This window comes from Myxocyprinus asiaticus, chromosome 1 (assembly GCF_019703515.2).
Source record: "Myxocyprinus asiaticus isolate MX2 ecotype Aquarium Trade chromosome 1, UBuf_Myxa_2, whole genome shotgun sequence".
Classification (NCBI taxonomy): domain Eukaryota; kingdom Metazoa; phylum Chordata; class Actinopteri; order Cypriniformes; family Catostomidae; genus Myxocyprinus; species Myxocyprinus asiaticus.
The window spans coordinates 5,704,523-5,725,899 of NC_059344.1; the positions used below are offsets into that span (position 1 = coordinate 5,704,523).

General features: G+C 36.7%; 1 protein-coding gene across 2 annotated transcripts; it reads left to right on the forward strand.

The window, feature by feature from the left end:
• Window positions 1-1,176: 1,176 nt before the first annotated feature.
• On the forward strand, window positions 1,177-21,206 carry LOC127441586 (coagulation factor XIII A chain-like). 2 transcript variants are annotated; one of them, XM_051699168.1, is made up of 15 exons: window positions 1,177-1,341; window positions 5,226-5,441; window positions 7,007-7,195; window positions 9,680-9,928; window positions 11,045-11,163; window positions 11,554-11,661; window positions 14,224-14,401; window positions 14,513-14,651; window positions 15,484-15,587; window positions 15,927-16,015; window positions 16,137-16,293; window positions 17,545-17,820; window positions 17,916-18,076; window positions 19,667-19,803; window positions 20,636-21,206. In XM_051699168.1, the coding sequence occupies exons 2-15, from the start codon at window positions 5,261-5,263 to the stop codon at window positions 20,799-20,801; spliced, it is 2,253 nt and encodes a 750-aa protein (XP_051555128.1). In that variant the 5' UTR covers window positions 1,177-1,341; window positions 5,226-5,260; the 3' UTR covers window positions 20,802-21,206. The 2 variants fall into 2 exon arrangements, with proteins under 2 accessions (XP_051555128.1, XP_051555136.1); XM_051699176.1 differs by having other exon boundaries at window positions 1,185-1,341; window positions 5,202-5,441.
• Window positions 21,207-21,377: the final 171 nt, after the last annotated feature.

Below are 21,377 nucleotides of genomic sequence, written 5' to 3' on the forward strand. Positions count from 1 at the left end.
TTTACAAATACATCACTGTTTATACCATTTATAATGAATAATAAATATAATAAAGCGTAATACTGTTTAAAATGCCACCTATAGAAATTTGGATTGCTTTTATATTTAATACATTTTCATTTTATAGAAAAACAATTCATTTCCAGTGTGCTAATTTGCTCAATATATTAAACAATCAATAGATCCAAATTTGAAATTATTTTTATGAAGTTATCTGAAAACAACTTGGTGGACCATTTCTGGTGCTGTACAGCCAAAACAAAATCTTTTCATGGCTATGTTTGTTTGTTTTTGTTTATTTATTTATTTATTTTTAAAGAGAAATTGCATGTCTATAAGTAATAAAAATAAAATAATTCTACCTATTAGGGAATAAATAGGTATACTTGGTCAAAAATTATAATGTAGTTATCTGTCACAAAATGTGTCTTGGACTAATAAAATTGTGTAGTATGACTGTGCTGAATTTGTTTTAATTGCAGTTCAGTAAATTCCACTTCCGATTCAACTTCCTGAGGGGCGTGGCCAATTCAATTCAAAATTCCAACTCATGAGTTGAAAGGGTGTTAATTCTAAAATTCTGAATTTTGCATAACCCTGGCGTACAGAGAGCGTTTTTAAAACTAAAATGCTATGTAAAAGGATCTTAAAATGAGTAAAAAACTGAATGACAGTGTCATTTATAGGGGTGAATGTGGGCAAAGTGGGACACTTTTGAAATTGTACTTTTCCTGGCACTTTATGATCCAAATGCCAGTGAGCTGACATTATACCTTTATAGAAAGCCTATGATGTAATGCCGGTTAAAGCTGTCTATTTCAGCAGAGATGCTGAACTGCTTAGCTCTCGACTGCCAGACAGAAAATATGGACATGGCACATTCCACACTTGAACAGAAATGTGACTAAATAATCAACACAAGCCTCCTGTTTTACAGATACACACTCACACAGATATGCACTACTAGTTTGCACTTCCACTCTAATCTCACACATACACACCCAAGCATACACTCACTAGAATTGTAGGCGGGGTGCATTCTGTGGACACGCCCATTTGCTTTCATTCTAATCTGCATATATGGTTACGCCCACCTTGATGCATCACATGCATGATGTTACTCTTAAACACAAAAACACTTTATTTTTAACTGTCACATGTGTGCACGTGCACACACACACACACACACGCACACGCACACACACACACACACACACACTGGTTTATTCCTACCCCATATATAGGGGAACGCAGAAGGCAGAGGCACGCCTGAAGTGATCCTAGACTCCAGGTTCCAGTCTCTGCAAACAAGTGAAGCCTTTCTACCTAATAATAAACCAGGTTAGTGCACAATGACATGTTTAATATTAAAAGTTCACCCTAGAAAACAGTATAGCTAACTGTATAAGGCATTTTTATTTATTTTTATTTTACTGAATTCATAATGGTAACACTTTACATTAATGTTCCCTTTGTTAAGGTTTATAAAGGGGTTCATTACTGACTAATAAGTCATTTAAAGTACATTATAAATCACTGATATGCAGTTATAACAACATAAATAAAGAGCAACTTTGATGCAATATTTGCAAAATAGTACGTATTTTAACTTACAGGTTATCATTTCTAATGAATACACTTTTTTATATTTTATACTTATTTTAGTCAAAAACATAAAATGCCCTATTTAATGATTTATGTCACAATGGAGCAAAAGTATTTTAGTGAGATGAAAATGAGGCACTGTCATTTTGTTACAGTCCGCTTTGTATTTTTGCTCATTTCTGTAATGACTTGACTTGTTTTGTCACTTTCCTTTTCACTTTGATGTCAAAACAATAGTGCTACGCCGAGTGCTGTTGTCTTAGTTTCCTAAAGTCCTCTGCAAAAACACTTTTCAGCTCTTTGTGTTCAATCACAGCATATAATAAAGTCTGATGACAATTAAACCATATTTAACTTTATGTAAATGGGTTACAAATGTTGGCAACTTCTTAATAAATACTTCATATGTGTCCACTTTACATTAAGGTACATTTTCATAGGTTGTTAATGTTCAATAGATGTTAAGCATTTATAACATGTGAGGTAAATTGACTCTATGGCTATTTTGCAGGAATGAAAGTTGTCCTGTTTGTGCATGTTGTCACAAACACATGTTAATGATGTATAATGCATTTAAAAATGAATTATTAGTCATAAATGAACCCCTTTAAAAACCTTTAACAAAGGACACATTAATCTATAGTCGTATCTACATAATATACCGTTACTGCGCTCTTTGCAAAAAGGTTTCAGCCAAATGCAGTTGACGCACTTGATGCTTCTGAAGAAATTGCCATTGGCAATAGCTGTTTAGTTGTAGGAGTGTTTAAAATCATTATTTTACATTCAGAATAACTTTTTCAATGTGTTGCACTTCCATTGTATATTAGGATTTATTTTAAGTTATTGTTTACTTGCGATGTTGCATATAGTGTGAATTTGAGTGTTTGAGAGTGTGTTTGAGAGAGTATGGTTCGTAGTGGTACATTACATGTGGAGCCAACTTACTAAAATGTGGGACCATCTGTTTTACATCCATTTGGTATCCACAGCCACAGAAAAAAAATCTATAAAAAAAAAACTGTGGCAATGTGTGTTCAACTTGCCAAGATAAAGTGTGGAAAATGTGTGAACAGCAGTGGTTGGCAATCTTTAAATGGTAAGGAAACAGAGGCTTCACTGTGTTCATGATATTACTCACAAGTCCAGTGGGACTCATTGGGCCAACATCACCCAAAACTTTACATCTTATTTTAGGAGACGCCCATTATGTAATCCATCAGGCAGTTGTTTGTGTGTCTGTGGTGATGTATTTTTTACCATATTTGGAGAAACCAAACAAGGAAAACATTTATCCAAACAGGGAACAACACACAAGAGGAGCAGACCGACTGAAGCACGAATGAAAACGAACAAGCAAAGAAACTAGCCAGACAAAATGAATAAAAAATGGAGAAAATCAGGCCTGATAATAAGGGAGACAGGTGGAAATTATTAACAGAGAACAAGGCAAAGGAGGAGAGCATAAGGAGCAAATAGAACAGAAGTTCAGGACAACAGTGTCAGGATCCTGCCACTAAAGTACAGCGAAGATGATCCTGACAATTGAGTGGAAAAATGTCCGCTGCCAATTCCCTTCAAGTTGCTTTAACAGGGACTGACAGAGGTGTTATTTAAATACTCAAGGTATACCTAGTCATAAATTTGTATGTTTCTTGTTTAAAATATAGGAAACTTTTATATTGCGCAAATTATTTTTGACTATTTTTGCAATTAAAATATTTTAAAAGTGGCAAGTAATAATGATCACATCCTTGGTATTTAATTAGAATTCTAAGTGATACTCAGGTGAGTAATTAACTAAAAACAGAACTGGAGCCTAGAAGGCATATTTCCTAATAATTGACTAATTTAATTTAGTTAGCTAATTGTTATATGCACCGTTACAGGGTTATCAATCCATACAAAAAAATAATTAATTAATTACATGACATGTCACTTAATTAATCGAATTAATCGCATATATCATTATTTGCTGAAAGGCCCCCAAATAAAGGTAGTTCAATATAAATAATACATAATTAAATACATACTGAAATAGAATAAATGGGCCTATAATAAAAATAACTATTCATTATTGTGGCAGATGATTAAAGCATTGATTAAACAATACAAAAAGTGTCATTAACAGTCAATAAACTGTTTGTTTAATTCCCATATCATTGAACAGCGCGCAGCCCGGACAAACCCTTCATACGACCACTGCCCATCACGAGCCACTCAATGCGTGACACACATCAGGTTTAGCAGTGCTGCAGTGGAGGGTCGCATGAGTAAACTCATCTGTTTTGAGTTGGTCGCGCTGTGTGGTTGAGCAGATGACAGCCTGCTTCCAGAACAATAGCTTACTTGCCTGGTTTAAATAAATAGTTACCTCCTGAGATTATCAAGCTGGCATACACGGTCCTTACCGTTCCACACACACAAGACGGTGACTCTCAAATCAACCTAATTCAAGGCACACTTAGTCATTGTTTTCCTCATTACACATTTTTACTCTATGAAATCAACAGTAATTTTAAAATATATGTATAAAATTGATCACTCACTTGAGATGAAGACTCCATTTTAGTAACCTTATAAAAGTTGTTTTATTCTGCATGGACAGGGTCTGTCTGTCTGTCTGTCTGTCTGTCTATCTGTCTGTCTGTCTTTTTCTTTCTTTTTGGAGGAGGTTTGGCACAGGGATTAACAGGGGAAATTCAAAATGTCACTTCATGTCAAAAATGTTGCAGACCCCTGCTGAAAAGACCAGCTAAAACCAGCCTAAGCTGGTTGGCTGGTTTTAGCTGGTCGCCCAGCCTAGCCAGTTAGCTGGTTACAGAGGTTGTTTGAACACCTTTTCGCTGGTCAGGCTGGGAGACCAGCCTGACCAGCCAAGACCACCCTGACCAGCTAAGATCAGCATTACCAGCCTGACCAGCTAAAAAAAGTGTTCAAAACCCCTTTAAAACCAGCCTAACCAGCTATGTCCAGGCTGGGCGACCAGCTAAAACCAGCCAACCAGCTTATGCTGGTTTTAGCTGGTCTTTTCACCAGGGCAGCATTTAATGATTATTTCAATGGCTTTGCAATGGAAACATCATGAAGTACGTTCATACAATAATATGGTAGCCTACCATACACATTTTTATAGGCATAAAATGCAACACTCAATTTTATACTATATGTAACAGGGGTCCCGGCTCTGTCTCTCTACCCACCAAGGGGTCCTTGGCCTGAAAATGATTGAAGACCCCTGGTCTAACTGATTGAGTTGTCTGTCAGTGGCAAAAAGTCAACTTTTCATTTGAAAATAAATTAGATTATGGGTATAATTTATTAAAAGACTGTCAACACAATCTACTATTCATAACTAAAAAGATTCTTGATCAGAGGTCAACACTGAAAAAGAAAGCAAACAAGAAAGTGGTGCATACTCATTCTAGCCTTGCAAGCATACTGTAGCTTTGTTTTATGTTTTGGACTCTTCAAATGATGCAATACATTAATGGTAGAAAGGCAAAACACAGAACACCACATCCTGCAATAAAACAGCACTGCACCACATGCATTGGATTTGTCTTTATGAATCTGACATCATCAATATAAAACAGATGCCACTGGTGTATCATATGCAGAAGCGGTGAAAGTGATCAGCCCTCTGGTAACTGCAATGGATGATCAAGAGACTCGAGAGAACCCGACTCCTGCCGCAACACCTGCCGTACGCCCTAAGCGAGTGTCCTACCATGGACGCACTGCGGGAGCCAAAGCCCTTTCTAATAAAGAAGAGGTGAAAGTAGAAGAGTTTGAACCCTTTATGTTGCTTCCCAGAGGACCCCCACCACTTACTGGTGAGCAGATTGTGTGTATGTGCTTGCATGTGAGTCTTTAGGTGGTATACAAGGACATTTTTTTTTAGGTTACAAACTGGTAATTAAAGGGTATTATGCTATAAATGTGGTTTATGAGGACATTTCTAGTGTCCCCATAATTCAAATCGCTTAAACATACTAAACAATGTTTTTTTTTGAAAATGTATAAATGCAGAAAGTTTTTTGTGAGGGTTAGGTTTAGGGTTAGGGTTAAGGGATAGAATCTATAGTTCGTACAGTATAAAAATCATTATGTCTATGTAGGGTTCTCATAAGGATAGCTGCACCAACGTGTGTGTGTGTGGATGCATGAGTGTGTGTATTTAGCAATTTATGCTAAAATGGAGGGGATTTATTTTTGTTAAGTTTACTGCTGAATTTTCAAGAAATCATATTTTCCCAACTTGAGCCTTGGGGGACCAGCACAGGGTGATGCATCCTCCCCAATATTCAGGGGTTGAATGTTACAGGTTATTAAAAAGTGCAATAATGCCCAATAACAACCTTAGCTAGAACATGTATTTGTACCAAAACACATTATTTAGTCAATATTCTTGAGCTTTGTGCCAAGAACAATATTTTTTTCTGTTAAAAAATTGGTAGAAGAAAATTAGGTAGAAATAACTTTATTTTTCTATGTAACCCATTAAAATATTATCAAGTCAATTATTTGTATAGTACTTTTCAGGACATATATGTCAAAGCAGTTTTGCAGATAGTAATGCCCCCAGTAATCAAGCCAAAGATGACTGTTGCCTGGTGGAAAAAACTCCCCATGTTGTTTACAAATGGAATATTACAATAAATGTTTACATGCCAAATATATGTAGTTACACAGTATGTGAAATACTAGATAAGTTTTGGCAAATATTTATTTATTTTTGCAGTGCACACTAAACAAAGTAAAATCTAAGTCATAGCACACACACATGCCATTGATTCCTGAGAGTGACCCATGTGTTTGTGTGCGTGGGGTTGCAGTAGTGAGGGGAAGCTTTGTTTACAAAAAAATTTGCTTACTAGGCTTTATTCAAACAAAGCTCTTTACTAAAATGTTAAGGTCAAAGGTGATATAATGTTCATTGCAGGAATCCTCTTTCTTCCAGAAAATAAACTATTAATGTGAAGAAAGTGAGAGATTAGTTTCCTTTGGCACAAGCCCTGTCCTACGGTTCAGATGATGACAGCAGGGGAGAGGAGCTTACCCCTTAGAGCAGAGCAGAAGCCAAACCGGTGGTAATGGGGAGGTGGTGGGAGAAAACAATGGCGGCATAACAAAGCGATTAAGGATCGCTTTAAAAAGCAGAACTATCCATATACTGTAACTATGAATGAATGGCAGAACTATCGCTTTAGCTTCCATTTCCTTCAAACCCTCGAAGATAAAGAGAGGAAAGACATATTTTGTGAGACAGGGTCATGGCGCCGTTTTTGTAGATCTCAACTGCATTGAGAGTTGTTGACTGGGAGGTCTTATTCATAATTGAGCCTTTAATGTCTTTAGTAAATTGTACCATGTTGACAGTCATAATTCTGTTCCTCAGAATTCCTTGATATCCATGATGTTGATGTGCTCAAACAACCTCAAGAGATCAATAAACAGCAGCACCACACACACCTGTATTCCAGTGACTTTCTCATTGTGCGTCGGGCTCAAGAGTTCCAGATCAAGATAACATTTAATCGCCCCTACAAACCGGCTGAAGACAAGTTTGCTGTTCTTTTTTTCATTGGTGAGTTGTCTTGATACAGACAATTATTATAACTCATTATCTGGACCTCAAGGTCTCTTATTCAGTAGCACTTGTGTCTGGTACCACAAATGAGTGTAGAGTTTGGCCTGACAATAATAATAATTTAAAAAAAAAGGTAGACATGTTCAAGTCCAAGTCAAGTCTTGAGTCCAAGTCAAGTCTTTAAAGGAAAAGTCAATGATGTCATGCAACAAGAACCCATGAGGTTTGGATTACAGTACTTTATTAATTATTTGATTTGATTTAATGCTTTTAATTTGACTCAAGTCTGAGTCGAATTGCCATTTCTACATATTACAGATGGATTTGATATGGTACTGTGTATATGGTTACCACCAGGGGTGTCACTAGGGCAAATCATTTGCCGTGTACGTTGTTCTAAATGTTTTGGAGTGAAACTGAAGCGGGAGTTACAAAGTAAATGTTGGTTATTTTTACTCAGCAAGTTGTTATTTCAAAAAGACAGATTGTTGACTGGCTATCATAATTATCATAAAATAATTTCTATCGCCTGTTTAGAATGAGAACTAGCGATGCCCAATTCATGAAGGAATCACTCTTTTCAGTTGGTTCTTTTCAATTAATTGCTCAAGTGGGTGCAAAGTGGTCTGAATCATTTGGACGCCTCCAGCACAGACTGAATCATTTGGAGTGGTTTCTATGTAACACAGTAATGGGATGATTTAGAGCATTAAATACCAATATTATTTTGCCCCTGATGTTTTCAAATCCCAGTTCCCAAATCCCCTATTAGTGCAGTGAAACCTTTCTCAAATTGGTAAACCAGATGCTGCCCTGTTTTATTTTGAAGCATGTTTGCGGAAGGCTATCTTTCCCCTTTTGCAGTTTCTAGGAGTTATTTCATGAGGCAAATTACCTAGCACAGCAATATAAGTAATTCAATGTGCATTTTCAGCACATATTTGATACTGAAATTTCACAAGAGATGCCAGTCTTTTGCAACTTCAGGGCACCATAATCACTTTCCCTTCTCTTTGACTCACTTCCCTTCATTGCCATTACTTCCTTCTGCACTTCCTTTTTTCTGATAATATATTAGACATCCAGTTTTAACACAGGCATTAAATAATTTAAGGAAACTAAGCACATGATTTACTTGACTTCTTTGATGAATGAGAACCAGTTGTTGCATAAGTTGCTTTTGGAAAAGTACACGATTCTTACTTAAACAGTCAAGACCAGCCTCATCTCCATACATTATTTGACCATGGCAAAATTTTTGCAAAACGAAATTACGTGTTTCTGTAACCGGTACTGCTCGACCCGGCATGGGAAGTGGGCACGCTAACGAGGAGGCTTAAGGCTACAGCCTCAAGCGTCAGTTGCTAGTGTGCCTCTTGAGGCCATGGAGTGAGGTTTACACACTGCACAGCTATCACGTACCAGCTGTCAACCGTTACACTCACCCCCCTAAACCTCACTCCCATCCGGGTCACGGCACCACTGTAACTGGTACTGCTCGAACCGTCATCAGCCAGCCTGGGAGGCGGGCACACTAATGAGGACGTTAAAGGCTACAGCCTCTAACGTCAGTCGCTAGTGCGCCTCTTGAGGCCAGGGAAGTGAGGTTTTACACACTGCAAATTTATTACATACCAGCTGGCTACCGTTACTCTTCATTTCACATTTTCACACAGTTCCCTAGTGAAATGTCCAGTGGGGGGTGCCAAAAGTGAGTGAAATGGTGTCGTAATTGGACAAGGTTTTAAAGGTGAATGTTAGATAAAGGTTTTAATGAGTAAGACATACCTCCCTAGCCTAAAACTTCAACCTAATCTTAACCAATAGTGATCTAAAATAAAAACAAGAGGTGAACAAAACAGACATCCTTACACTAAACAACACCTAAACCTAACCGATAATGTCCTAAAAGCGCAACACGAAAAGCAAATTTTCGGAAGAAATCAGGTACTTTTGTGTCGCTTCTAAAACACTTTTGTCTCACGTGTCAGCTTGCGTGCTTGGCTGGGCTCAAACTGCAATCCAAAGTCCAACACTCTATCAGGTGAAGCTAAACGCATTGGAATAAGTGTGTAAATGTGGGTCTGTAATACAAGCATTACAATATGTTGTTTTTTGTAAAAGTGTTTCAAAATCACAAGATAGCAGTTTGCGAGTAATAGTGCGAAAAGTAAATGCTTATAAAGTCACAATCAGCCATTGTTCCGGTGATTTGTGTGAAAGTGAATAAAACGCACAGTTGTTGTAACGCGTCGTCTAGTGTTCATTTGACCAGGAAACTGCAGTAAAAAGTAGAATGCGGCATATAAAAATCATTATGCAAAAATATAGTTATAGTAACGTTAATTCTTTGAGACTAGGTTGGTCAAGACATTCGTTGCGAGAAAACCAAGCTGGTCAGGATACACATTGGTATACATCTGTAACAATTATGCAGTTCTGAATACAACATGTTGATGTGTAATTGGTTGTGTCCAACAGGGCCCAGTCCTCAGTACAGCAAGGGCACCTACATTCCTGTCTTCCCCACTGAGGACCGACAGAGTATTTGGCGAGGTCGGATCATTGAAACCAATGACAATGTTGTCACCATGGGTATCACAGCCTCACCAGAGTGCATTGTGGGAAAGTACATGATATATATTGGTGTGGAGACCCCCTACGGTGTCCGCAGGACCAAAAGGAATCCTAGCACTGATATCTATATCCTCTTCAACCCATGGTCAGCAGGTCTGAACTTTCTTCTTTTGTCCATTTCATTCATTTTATGTTCAATATTAAGTATTAAGCAAGGCAAGCAACGAAGCAATGCCTTTTTTATGTCTTGTAAAGGCATATCAACTCTCATTGCACAATGGTGGAATCATCAAACCTATGCATCCTACAAATTGCATCATAAATTTGGTCCAGTGACACTCTAGAGGAAACAATGAAATGTTATTTGAATGTTTCTCTTATTCTAATAGCCTCTCAAGCAGGGCCTTTGTCAGGGAGGACAGCCAAACATTTATTGCTGGACTATTGCTTGATGAGGTGTAGGGCAAATGGCTTTAGTAAGGGATAATGTACAGTCAGCGGGTCATTATCATAAAACCCCAACAGGGTGATCAGACTCCGTTGCGAAGTGGTTTATTTTGCAATAATGACCAGCTTGCTGTACATTAACACACTTTTTACACGGCTACATACCATGCAAATACACTGTAAAAAAAACAAAAAAACATCTTGTTTCAACTTTTAAAAAAAAGTATGTGTTTGTGCTGCCATGAAATTTTACGTTTTGTCAACTCGAGATGGTATGTTGTTTAAACAGAGCATAAAATTGGCTCGATGGTATATAATGTGTTAAATGAACATAATAATGTTGTTTTAAGTTAACTTGATTTTCTTAGATATATCAATTTTATCCTAAATCTGTTCAAAACTGATTATTGAAGTTCAATTATTTTTACCATTAATTCATTGCATTTATTGCATAATGTATTCATGCCACAGTGCATGCTGAGAATCTGAATACGTAAGCAAGATGTCCGTAGTTCTTTTGAGTGATATTTTTTATTTCAGTGAAATTCGTAGAAAGTTTTTCTACGTTTGATAACTTAAACTCGAATAGTTACATCAACAACATCAATCCAGGGCAGTTATTCTAACTCATTTTAAGTTATGATTACATTTTAAGTTATGATTACTAAGTGTGTGGACCCCTCAATGTCTAAGGTGTCAGTCTTAGTCGATCCTGTAGTATAGCTCACTTTTTCCGCATATGAGACATTCCAGTACACCTTCAAATTTTGTGAAATGAAAGAAGGTTCAAGCCTCGACACCTAACTGCTATACCTCTTGAAGCTGATCCTGTGTTCTTGGATGATGATAAGGAACGCGAAGAGTATGTTATGAATGAGCTGGGTATCATCTACCATGGATCATATGACGATGTGTCTGAACGGGCATGGAACTTTGGACAGGTACAATAAGGAGATTGCATTTTTGTTACAAAATGTGTCCGATTTTTGACATTAGTGTGTTTAAAAACATACACATGACATTTGCTGTGGATTCTTTATGTTCTTTAAATCTGTTATGGTCCCATGTTAATTTCTAAGTTTTGTGTAGATGATTTGTTATGCATGGCATTAAAGTAGAAACTTTTTACAGTTTAAAAATATATGGTTTGATATGATTTAATTGCATATTTTTCGAATTTGTGGAACACAGTTCAAGAATAACAGCATGACTTCCTGCAAAAAGAATTTGTTTTGCATAACTCATGAATGAACTCCATTGTGGAAAATAGTATTTTAATGAGTAGAAATTTTGTAGTTTGCTGTACTTTTGTTTCTGTTTGTTACTTCCAGTTTGAATATGGTGTCCTGGATGCCTGTTTGTTCATTTTGGATAAAGCAGAAATGCCACTGTCCAACCGTGGCGATGTTATCAAAGTTACCCGCATAGCCTCTGCCATGGTAAGATACTGAAATACTGACACAGTAACCAGAGACTGCAAACCAGAATTTTGTTGGTAGATGGGTGGCCCCACACACATTGAGATCTCATTGGTCTCTCGCGTCACAAAACATGATGTTAAACATCAGATATGTTTTAAATTGCCTGCGATTTTGTCACTACATGCAGAATTTGCGCTTTCAGTGAGGACATTTACGCATTTGGTAGATGCTTTTATTTGAAGCAAGTATATACATTCAAGGTGTACATTTTATAAGTATGTGTGTTCCCTGAGAATAAAACCTGTGTCCTTGGCATTGCTAATGCCATGATCTACCAGTTAAGTTGCAGGAACTTTACAGGACTGAAAATGTTGATGCTAGTAATTTGTTGCACTGATTAAGGCACTGTGTGGTAACACTTTACATTAATGTTCCCTTTGTTAAAGAGAAAGTTCACCCTCATGATATCCCAGATGTGTATGGCTTTCTTTCTTCTGTTGAACACTCAGCTCTGTCTCAGCTCTGTAGGTCCATACAATGCAAGTGGATGGTGATCAGCATTTTTTATATATATATATATATATATAAGATATATTTTATAGATTTACATTAAGAGAAATATGTGCTTATTAGTCTACATTGGGAACTTAGATATTTTCATAACAATTTAATAATTTTGTGATTGTTACCTGCTCTATCATTTTGAGTTGCTTTGACCCAGAAACACATTTTGAGCTTTATGCACTGAATTAAAAAGAAAGTCTCAGCTTTTTGATTATATAATTATTATGTTTCTAATCATTATCTATATTTAATTATTTAAATAGTGCCATCATAAAAACTTGTTTTTGAGGAAAAGGAAATTTTTTTTGACATTTGACAGAATTAGGAGATTTATTCAAACATAGGTTACATTGAATAATGTATAGGCATCAATCACAGGTAAGTAAAAATATTATGCATATATACAGTATATTATTCGGCATATATTAATAATGTATTTGAAATTTTAGCTAAATGCTCCTCTATAGAGTTCATTTTTCTTGCAAACTAATCAGCTTAGGACATTATAGGCCTACCTTTGTAAATGTAACGTTAGGTGACAGGTTGTTCACAAGCTTTTTTTATTGACGTCTTCTCACAGTTGAAACGCAGATTGGGCGATTACACGAGAGACAATAAATTAATGTCAGTTGTACTGTATCTTTCAATATACCCTCCGATGTTCATTCATGTTTTATTTTGTGTTATAACTTGTATTAAAGAGCAGAAATTTGTATGCCTTAACTAATGCATTTTTTATGTAATGTTTTGTTTTGAAAATTATTACAATATGACAAATTATAAAAATTGTAAATACGTTTTTGGTGAGTTCATAATGTAATACATTTCTCATATTGTAATTACCTATTACATTTGGGGGAAAAAAAAGTTATTGCATTATGTGCTCTTACATAATGTAATAATTATTACTTTTTGAGAAAATTATTACATTATGAACATTTATTACATTTAACATGTTACATTATATGCAGTTATTATGTTATGAGTTGCTACAGGGTGAGAAACAGATCAATACTTAAGTCCTTTTCACTATAATTGTTTATTTCTGGTCGCTCTCCTGTGCGCGTTCATGAGGGGATGCAGTTCACGCAGCCTCTTGCGTGATGTAAGCGCGTTGGCATGTTCAACTGAAAGCAAAACCAATGAAGCTTGTGAACAAATGATTAGAGAATTTCCATTTATGGGTGAAGTATCCCTTTTAAGTGTTTTTAAAAGGGTTCATTAATGACTAATAAATGCAATACAAACGCATTATAAATCACTGATGTTGATATGCAGTTAAAAACATGAAAAAGGGCTGTTTTCATGCAGTACTTGGCAAACAGTGAGCATTTTGACTTACATGTTATAAATGCTTATAAATGCACTAGTCATACTTATAATCAAAAACAGAAATGATCTAATTCATGATTTGTCACAATGCATAAAAAATATTATTATAGATGAAAAGGAAGGAGTATTTATTTTTACTGTCTGCTGTGTTTATATTATTAACTATATTGGTGTCCCAGCTTACCTAGTCCTACAGGCCTTCATGCACATTCACAGCATATATCATATAATAAATCCTGATGACTGTTTAACCACACTGAACTTTATGCACACAATGTACTAAATAACTGTGATAAATGTGTCATATGTGTCTACATTAAGGTACATTGTCATGGGTAACTAATGTTGAATAAGTTAAGCGTTTATAAAATGTAAGGTAAAAAGGCTCACTTTTTGGCAGGTATTGCATAAATGTCATCTTGTAAGTTATAAATAATGCATTTGTAAATAAAATATTAGTCATTAATTAACCCTTTTATAAACCCTAAACAAAGGGAACATTGATGTAAAGTGTTACCCACTGTCTTATACTCAATGACGAAGCATTTCTTATCACATTTTGAAAGAACTCCAACACAGTTTTTAAACATCCAATTCACATTTTTGTTCTTGCATGTGTGCTATTGGCGAATAGTAGCTTTTTCAACTTTTTGTTGAATCCACCTCTGTTCTGGGCTTATACAGCTGAACTCCCGTGATGATGATGGTGTGTTGGTGGGAAACTGGAGTGGAGACTACACACACGGTGTTCCTCCAACATCTTGGACTGGCAGTGTGGAGATCTTCCTGGACTACGCGGGGAGCAAAGGCCAGCCGGTCGGCTATGCTCAGTGCTGGGTCTATGCTGCCGTCTTCAACACCTGTGAAATATTTTACCAGGACAATTCTTAATAAATAATACTGTAGGTCAAATGACCATTGATCATCTGATTAATTAATGTCAACCCCACCCCATCCCTCTTCGTCTCCACAGTCTTGCGTTGTCTGGGAATCCCTAGCAGGGTCGTTACAAACTTCTTCTCAGCCCACGATAATGATGGTAACTTGAAGATGGACGTTATTCTGGATGAAAATGGAAAAGTAGACAGAGACCGCACCAAGGATTCCATCTGGTTAGTGCCATTTTATGGAAACAACACAAATGAGACAATGGAAGTGCAATTGTGCCATTATAATTCTAGAGTTTGAACATGCCCTTTCATTGCTCCTGCTGGTGGAAATCCCAAACTGCAAATACACGGACTGAGTTCAGACTTTGCACTGAGAATGGATGTGGTCCTGGGATGTCTTACTTGTTTCTCACAAAAATAGCAGATTAGGCTTTACGCCACTTCGTTTACATGGACCTCCCATATGCCGACATATAGTGCGAACACTCCACCCACACCCAGTTGCACATTGCCCATGCACAAAAACTGCACTTCGATTTAGTGCTCTCAAGAAAATTGGATAAGATAGCACACGGTAATTGCGCAGAACGTTTCGCCTAACACGGGTAAGAAAATAGAACCCTAAAGCCCCATTCAAACCGCCAGCGGCATTGCGCAACATAGCGACATGATCCCATTAATTTGTGTGTGTGTGTGTGTGTGTGTGTGTATGTATGTGTAAGAGTTACAGAGATAGTGACACTCTTGACTCAAGAGAATCTTCACAGCTGCATTGAAAACCAGCAGTATTTACCTCGGGTCAGATTTGACCCGAACATAATAGGTGTAGGCGAAAAGTTTTACATTCCATAAATATAAACAAATATTATAAAAACCTAAAAGAAAAATTCTTTCAACTTATTCATTTAGTCAGTGTTGAGGATAACTCAAAAGCATTTTGACCAAATACTGGTATCGCCAGCATTTCCCAATAATCTACCCTTTGCAGATTATTGTTACGTAGTATCAGATTCCTTAGTGACTTGCTTTAACTTCATTATCTTCAATGTTTCAGGAATTATCATTGCTGGAACGAGTGTTACATGGCAAGGCCTGATCTCCCTCCTGGCTTTGGAGGGTGGCAGGTTGTGGACGCTACTCCACAGGAGACAAGTGATGGTAGGCTTACATGATGCTCCTTTTAAACTAGTTGACTTGTCTAGAAAAGCATTCAATATTTACCTTACAGTATGTACTGAAGATGACTCAACATATGGCATGCAAAATCAGCATGTTAATTGAGAGAATGCACTTCAAAAATATTTTCTTATACAGTTTTTTGGACTTGTCAGTTTAGTTGAGATACAATAAAGATAATACGACTTGTTTCCAGAGATTTTTACTTGAAAGAAGTTCATTTTACTTACCCCATTGGCAATGTTTTTTTCTTGTTTTAAGCACAAACCTCACATAATTTTGTTTGATTTTGGCCTGTTAGTGAGGATTGTCTTCTGTCAGGTATGTACAGGTGCGGACCTGCATCGGTAAATGCTATAAAACATGGCCAGATCTGCTACCCATTTGATGCCCCTTTTGTGTTCGCTGAGGTATTTTGCAATGTCTTTTGGCTTTTAAAAAATATTGTTTTCATTTCTAATATAAGAAATAAATGAATATACATGTAAAGCAATTGCCTGTACACCTCTTTCTATCTATCTGTTACTACAGGTGAACAGTGATGTGGTCTTCTATCGTAGACGTATTGTAGATGGCACTTATGAACCGGTGAGGGTGAATACCAGTCATGTGGGCCGCATGGTGCTGACTAAAAATGTGTTGAACGATGGACGCCAGGACATCATCAGTCAGTACAAGTTTCCTGAGGGTAGGAGATATTAAAATCTATTGCTCGCTGGAAGGAGTTTTTAGATCTCTTTATTTAAAGGGATAGTTCAACCAAAAATACAAATCTTCTCATCATTTACTCACCCTCATGCCATCCCAGATGTGTATGACTTTCTTTTTTCAGCAGAACACAAATGAAGGTTTTTAACATAATATTTCAGCTCTATAGGTCCACACAATGCAAGTGAATGGTGACCAGAAGTTTGAATTGCCAAAAAGCACACAAAGGCAGCATAAAAGTAATCCATATGACTCCAGTGGTTAAATCCATGTCTTCAGAAGTGAAAAGATAGATGTGGGTGAAAAACCAATCAATATTTAAGTCCTTTTTTTTTTTCATAAATCTCCACCTTTGACCAGCCCCTATCAGTAGGTGGTGATACGCACGAAGAATGCAATCGCCAAAAAACAAAAGAAGAATGTGAAAGTGAAAGTGGAGATTTATAGTGAAAAATAACTTAAATATTCAACTGTTTCTCACCCACACCAATCATATTGCTTCTGAAGATATGGATTTCACCACTAGAGTCTTATGGATTACTTTTATGCTGCCTTTAGGTGATTTTTGGACCTTCAAAGTTCTAGTCACTCACTTGCATTGTATGGAACTACAGAGCTGAAATATTCTTCAAAAAATCTTCATTTGTGTTCAGCAGAAGAAAGAAAGTCATACACATCTGGGATGGCATGAGGGTGAGTAAATTATGAGAAAATGTTCATTTTTGGGTGAACTATCCAGCATCAGTCCTGCTCATTCAAGATTAAAAAAGTTGGCACACATTTGCTCCCATATACTGTACTTTTAGTTTTACTGATATTTTAATCTCACCATATGTGATATTTTAACCCGAGAACTTTCATCATTCATTTGGCTCAGAACATCACACCTGCGGTGAGATTAAAATTCCAATTTTACCATTGAAAACACTGTGCTGGCTTTTTATGATTTAATTAATTTCAGTCTTAGTAAAGCGGACAATTGCGTGGATTTCACATGGGCGTGCATTACATTCATTTCTAAGTAGAGGCACCAGATGACCTGAAGAGTTACTGACATCACATGAAAAGTTTTTTGAAAAGTAATTTGTAAAGTGATTTCTTGTCCATGAAGTAATGAGTATTGTAATCGAATTACAATTTTTAAAGTAGTAATTAGTCATTTGGATTGGATTACTTTGTTGAGTAACTTACCCAAAACTGCGCATTGTCTCATGAATTTCTCTTTTCTCAGGGAGTCCAGAGGAACGGCGGGTGCTGGAGAAGGCAGAGGAGTTTGGCTGTCAGAGGGAAAAAGCCTCTCTCCCTGAGGATGATGTGGATGTGGAGATCCCTAGTCAGGAAGTTCTAGTGGGGGACACATTCGACCTGATAGTGCAGTTTAACAACCGCAGTGACAAGCGCCGCACTGTGAATGCGTACATCACTGGGAGTGTGGTGTATTACACTGGGGTATCCAGAGCTGAGGTTGTGTTTAAAACTCAAAAAGTGAAATTAGAGCCTCTGCAGGGTGAGGAAATGTATGGGAGAGTGTATGCATGTGTAATTATGTTTTTGCATTGCAGTGTTTGAGTAGGTCTGTCTTTCTGTCCCTGCTGGTGATAGGTAAGGAGGAGAAAGTGGTGGTGCACGGTGAGGACTACATACATAAACTGGTGGAACAGGGAAGCATCCACTTCATCACTACAGGGAAGGTTAAGGAGACAGGACAGATCATCACTGCAATGAAAGTCATCACAATGCGCAACCCCAAACTGATCGTGAAGGTCTGACATTCATCTTTACTGTTAGATCTCTCACTACAAAATACATAATAACATAGTACCATTATAGTTTAACATTAGTAGAACTTTTGAAAAATTGAATGCCAGAAATATACACATTTATTCCATTATCTATTTACCTTATTTTTCAACTAAATTTGGGTGCGGCTATTTTCCAACTTGAGTTTCTAATTTCTAGTTATTAATTCATTCATTAATAATGGCATATCGGACGTGTCACAGATCAATTTGAATGGAGGTTCACTTGGAGACACTCAAATACTGCATCGTTGTGCTCTCCTTGAGTTTTAAAGTTAGAAGCAAGTTTTATTGTATCCGGTGAGTTGAAAAGAATCAACACGGTTATACAAAACTATATTTGGGGGGTTTAATCTGATGGCTGTTTAAACAACAACAACAAAAACAGCGGTTGGTGGGGCCATATTGTATTAAAAAAAAAGAAAGAAAATACAAAAAAATGAAATACGGTACAATGAAATACGGTAGAGGCTAATATTAAATGAAAACGCATACAGGGCATTAGCCTACACATAGATCACCTTAATACATGCATTTTATGCATTTAAGTACTTGCTTAAATCACTCAAAGCATTTTATGCATTTTTAACCAGGCTTTAAGAACGTGTATGACAGTTTCAACAATACCACTCATATTTTCACATATAACACATATTACACTTATTCACTAAACTGGAAAACACTCTGGGCAATAAATCATTAAATAAGATATGAATAATTATAAATGTACATACCCAGTCCTCGCATGTGCACAAAACGTGGTCAAACTCCACACATGCAATCCATATGCATCCTTCAAAAATGATCCATTACAAACACTAAATTTTAACATATGACTGTTCTGAACACATATTTAATGCAATTTATATGCATTTTGTGTAAACTTTGATATTTACCCAATAATTCTCAACCGATGAACAAAACTGGGAGCTCTCTTGCCCAATACACATTCTCACGTTTCTAACCAGCACACAGGCGCAACATAAAAGAGTGCCGGAAAGCGGGTGTCGCAAAACTCCGGTTCTTAAAGGGGCCACGTCCAATTTATGTCTAGAGTTACATTTCATGAAATTTCTCCACTTGGCGAAATTATTATCATCTCTGTTGTCTCTTGCTTTAACACCGTAGAGCCATGTACAATTCTGTACATGCAACACAGGGCAATAAGGAAATTATTTAATTACTTTAATAGCCTTGTATAAATGCAGTCACTTGAAAATCATCCTATATTAAGATTCATGCTAACATTTTATTCTGCTGCACATTCTGTGGTTGTGTGACTGTTTATAGCCCCACACCAATACATTAGGGTATCATTCTCTTTGTAGTTATTTACCTTGCGGCTAATGATAACTGAACTTTCTCAGACTCGCCAGAAATTCAACCACTTTCTTTATTCCGCATTGCAAAATAAGGTAAATACAAGAAAAGCACGGCAGTGTTGTGGCATTTGATATCTACTGCTGCCCTTTTCTGTGATTTTCGAGACTTATCCAGTCTTTTAGACTTCATTGTTTCTATCTCTTGTCTCTTTCCGACTCTCTCTTTCTGTAGGTGACAGGTTCTCCAAGAGTGAGCGAAGAGATGCTTGTGTCTGTTGAGTTCACCAACCCATTTAAATTCAACCTGGAGAATGTGGTTCTGCGTATGGAGGGTCCTGGAATCATGCCCTTAAAACGCCATGAATCTAGGTGAACTCCGTCAGACACTTTTATGCTAAAATTTATAAAAGACTTGCTCTGTATTGCACTGATTTTAAAGGAATAATTAGCCCAAAAAAGACAATTCTATTATTATTTACTCAGCCTCATGTTGTTTCAAGCCTGCATGAAAACACAAATAAATTGTAAAGACGAATGTCCAAACTGCTCTACCTTAAGTCTGAATGATAGTTGCGAGCAATGGCAGAGGGCAATATTTATGATTTGCGAATAACGATGAATTTTGTGAACATTTGTGGGAGCAAAACATACAAACATACAGCTGTCAAGAACGCATCCTGTGTGACCTGCTCTTATTCCGTGTCTGTGCTGCTTGCGAGGTTTGTTGAGGCGCACTGACTGCCCCCTGCTGACGCGGCTCGTGAAACACAAAGTTTCATGTACTTCAAGCTGATAGGAAAATACTTTTAATAGGGATTTACATTTGGGTCAGGAGGTATGACTAATTGCATAAGTTTTTCAACAGGTTATTTTCTATATAATAAATCAGACAAAATAAACACATTAAATCGACAGCCTAGTGTTTATGTGTTATTTCAGTATTTGTTGTATTTCCTTTAATATATGATGATTTATATTCCTCAAAAGTAAAACATGTGGATGCATTACAGTAATGGGGGGGGGGGGGGGGGTTGAGATTCACCCTCCTCAGTTGCCTCAGCTCAATTGGTACACTTGTGCAATGCATTTGCATTTTCATTGTCTTGATCACACCTAAAAATGTACTTACATTATAAGAGTCTTCCAGCTGTACACGGTTTGTGTCATACTGATTTGTGTGTGTGCATGTGCTGTTTTTCAGTCTGATTTCTCCAGGCAAGACTTTAATATGGACAGAGGCATTCAGACCACAGCGGGCCGGCTCTACTAGACTGATGGCCAGTCTGGACTGTGCTGCACTCAGACATGTTTATGGAGAAGCAGAGCTCATCATCCAACCAGAGAGTGACACGAGAGTAGGAAGTTAAGAAACAGATCTCTATAAATTTAAGACATAAAAGATCCCATGTAAACTTCAGCACATCATATATACTCTAGAAAGATATAATAAAGCTTGTTACCTTTGTGTTAGAGTTCACTACTATTACAACCTGACATGATTTATCTGCCAGTGGTAGCAGAAATGCATGACATTGTTTAGTCAGAATTATTGATTACTGTTTCTTCTATCCAAGTTTCTACAATCCATGTTTTTCTTCAATGTAAAAGAAGTGTAGTATGTCCCAAAGAAATAAACAAACAATTTCTTTTTTTCAAATTTTTTTATTTTTGTTGTTGATCGTAAGCAAATGTTTAAGAGAGCAAAGAACATATCTTTAATGGAAAGTCAATTCCACAACACCAGTTGTGGAAAAAAAAAAAAAAAAAAAGAATACTTTCAAGATGTGCTGTTTTTTTTTTCTTTTCTTTTTTCTAATGTGCTGTATTTTTTTGGTTTTTCTTATGAATTAAAATTCACTTTGTGAAAAGTTAAGAAATTTTGTCAAATCAAATACAAACAAGTGATGTTTAAAAGGTTGTCACCAGGATTTACATTTCAAATG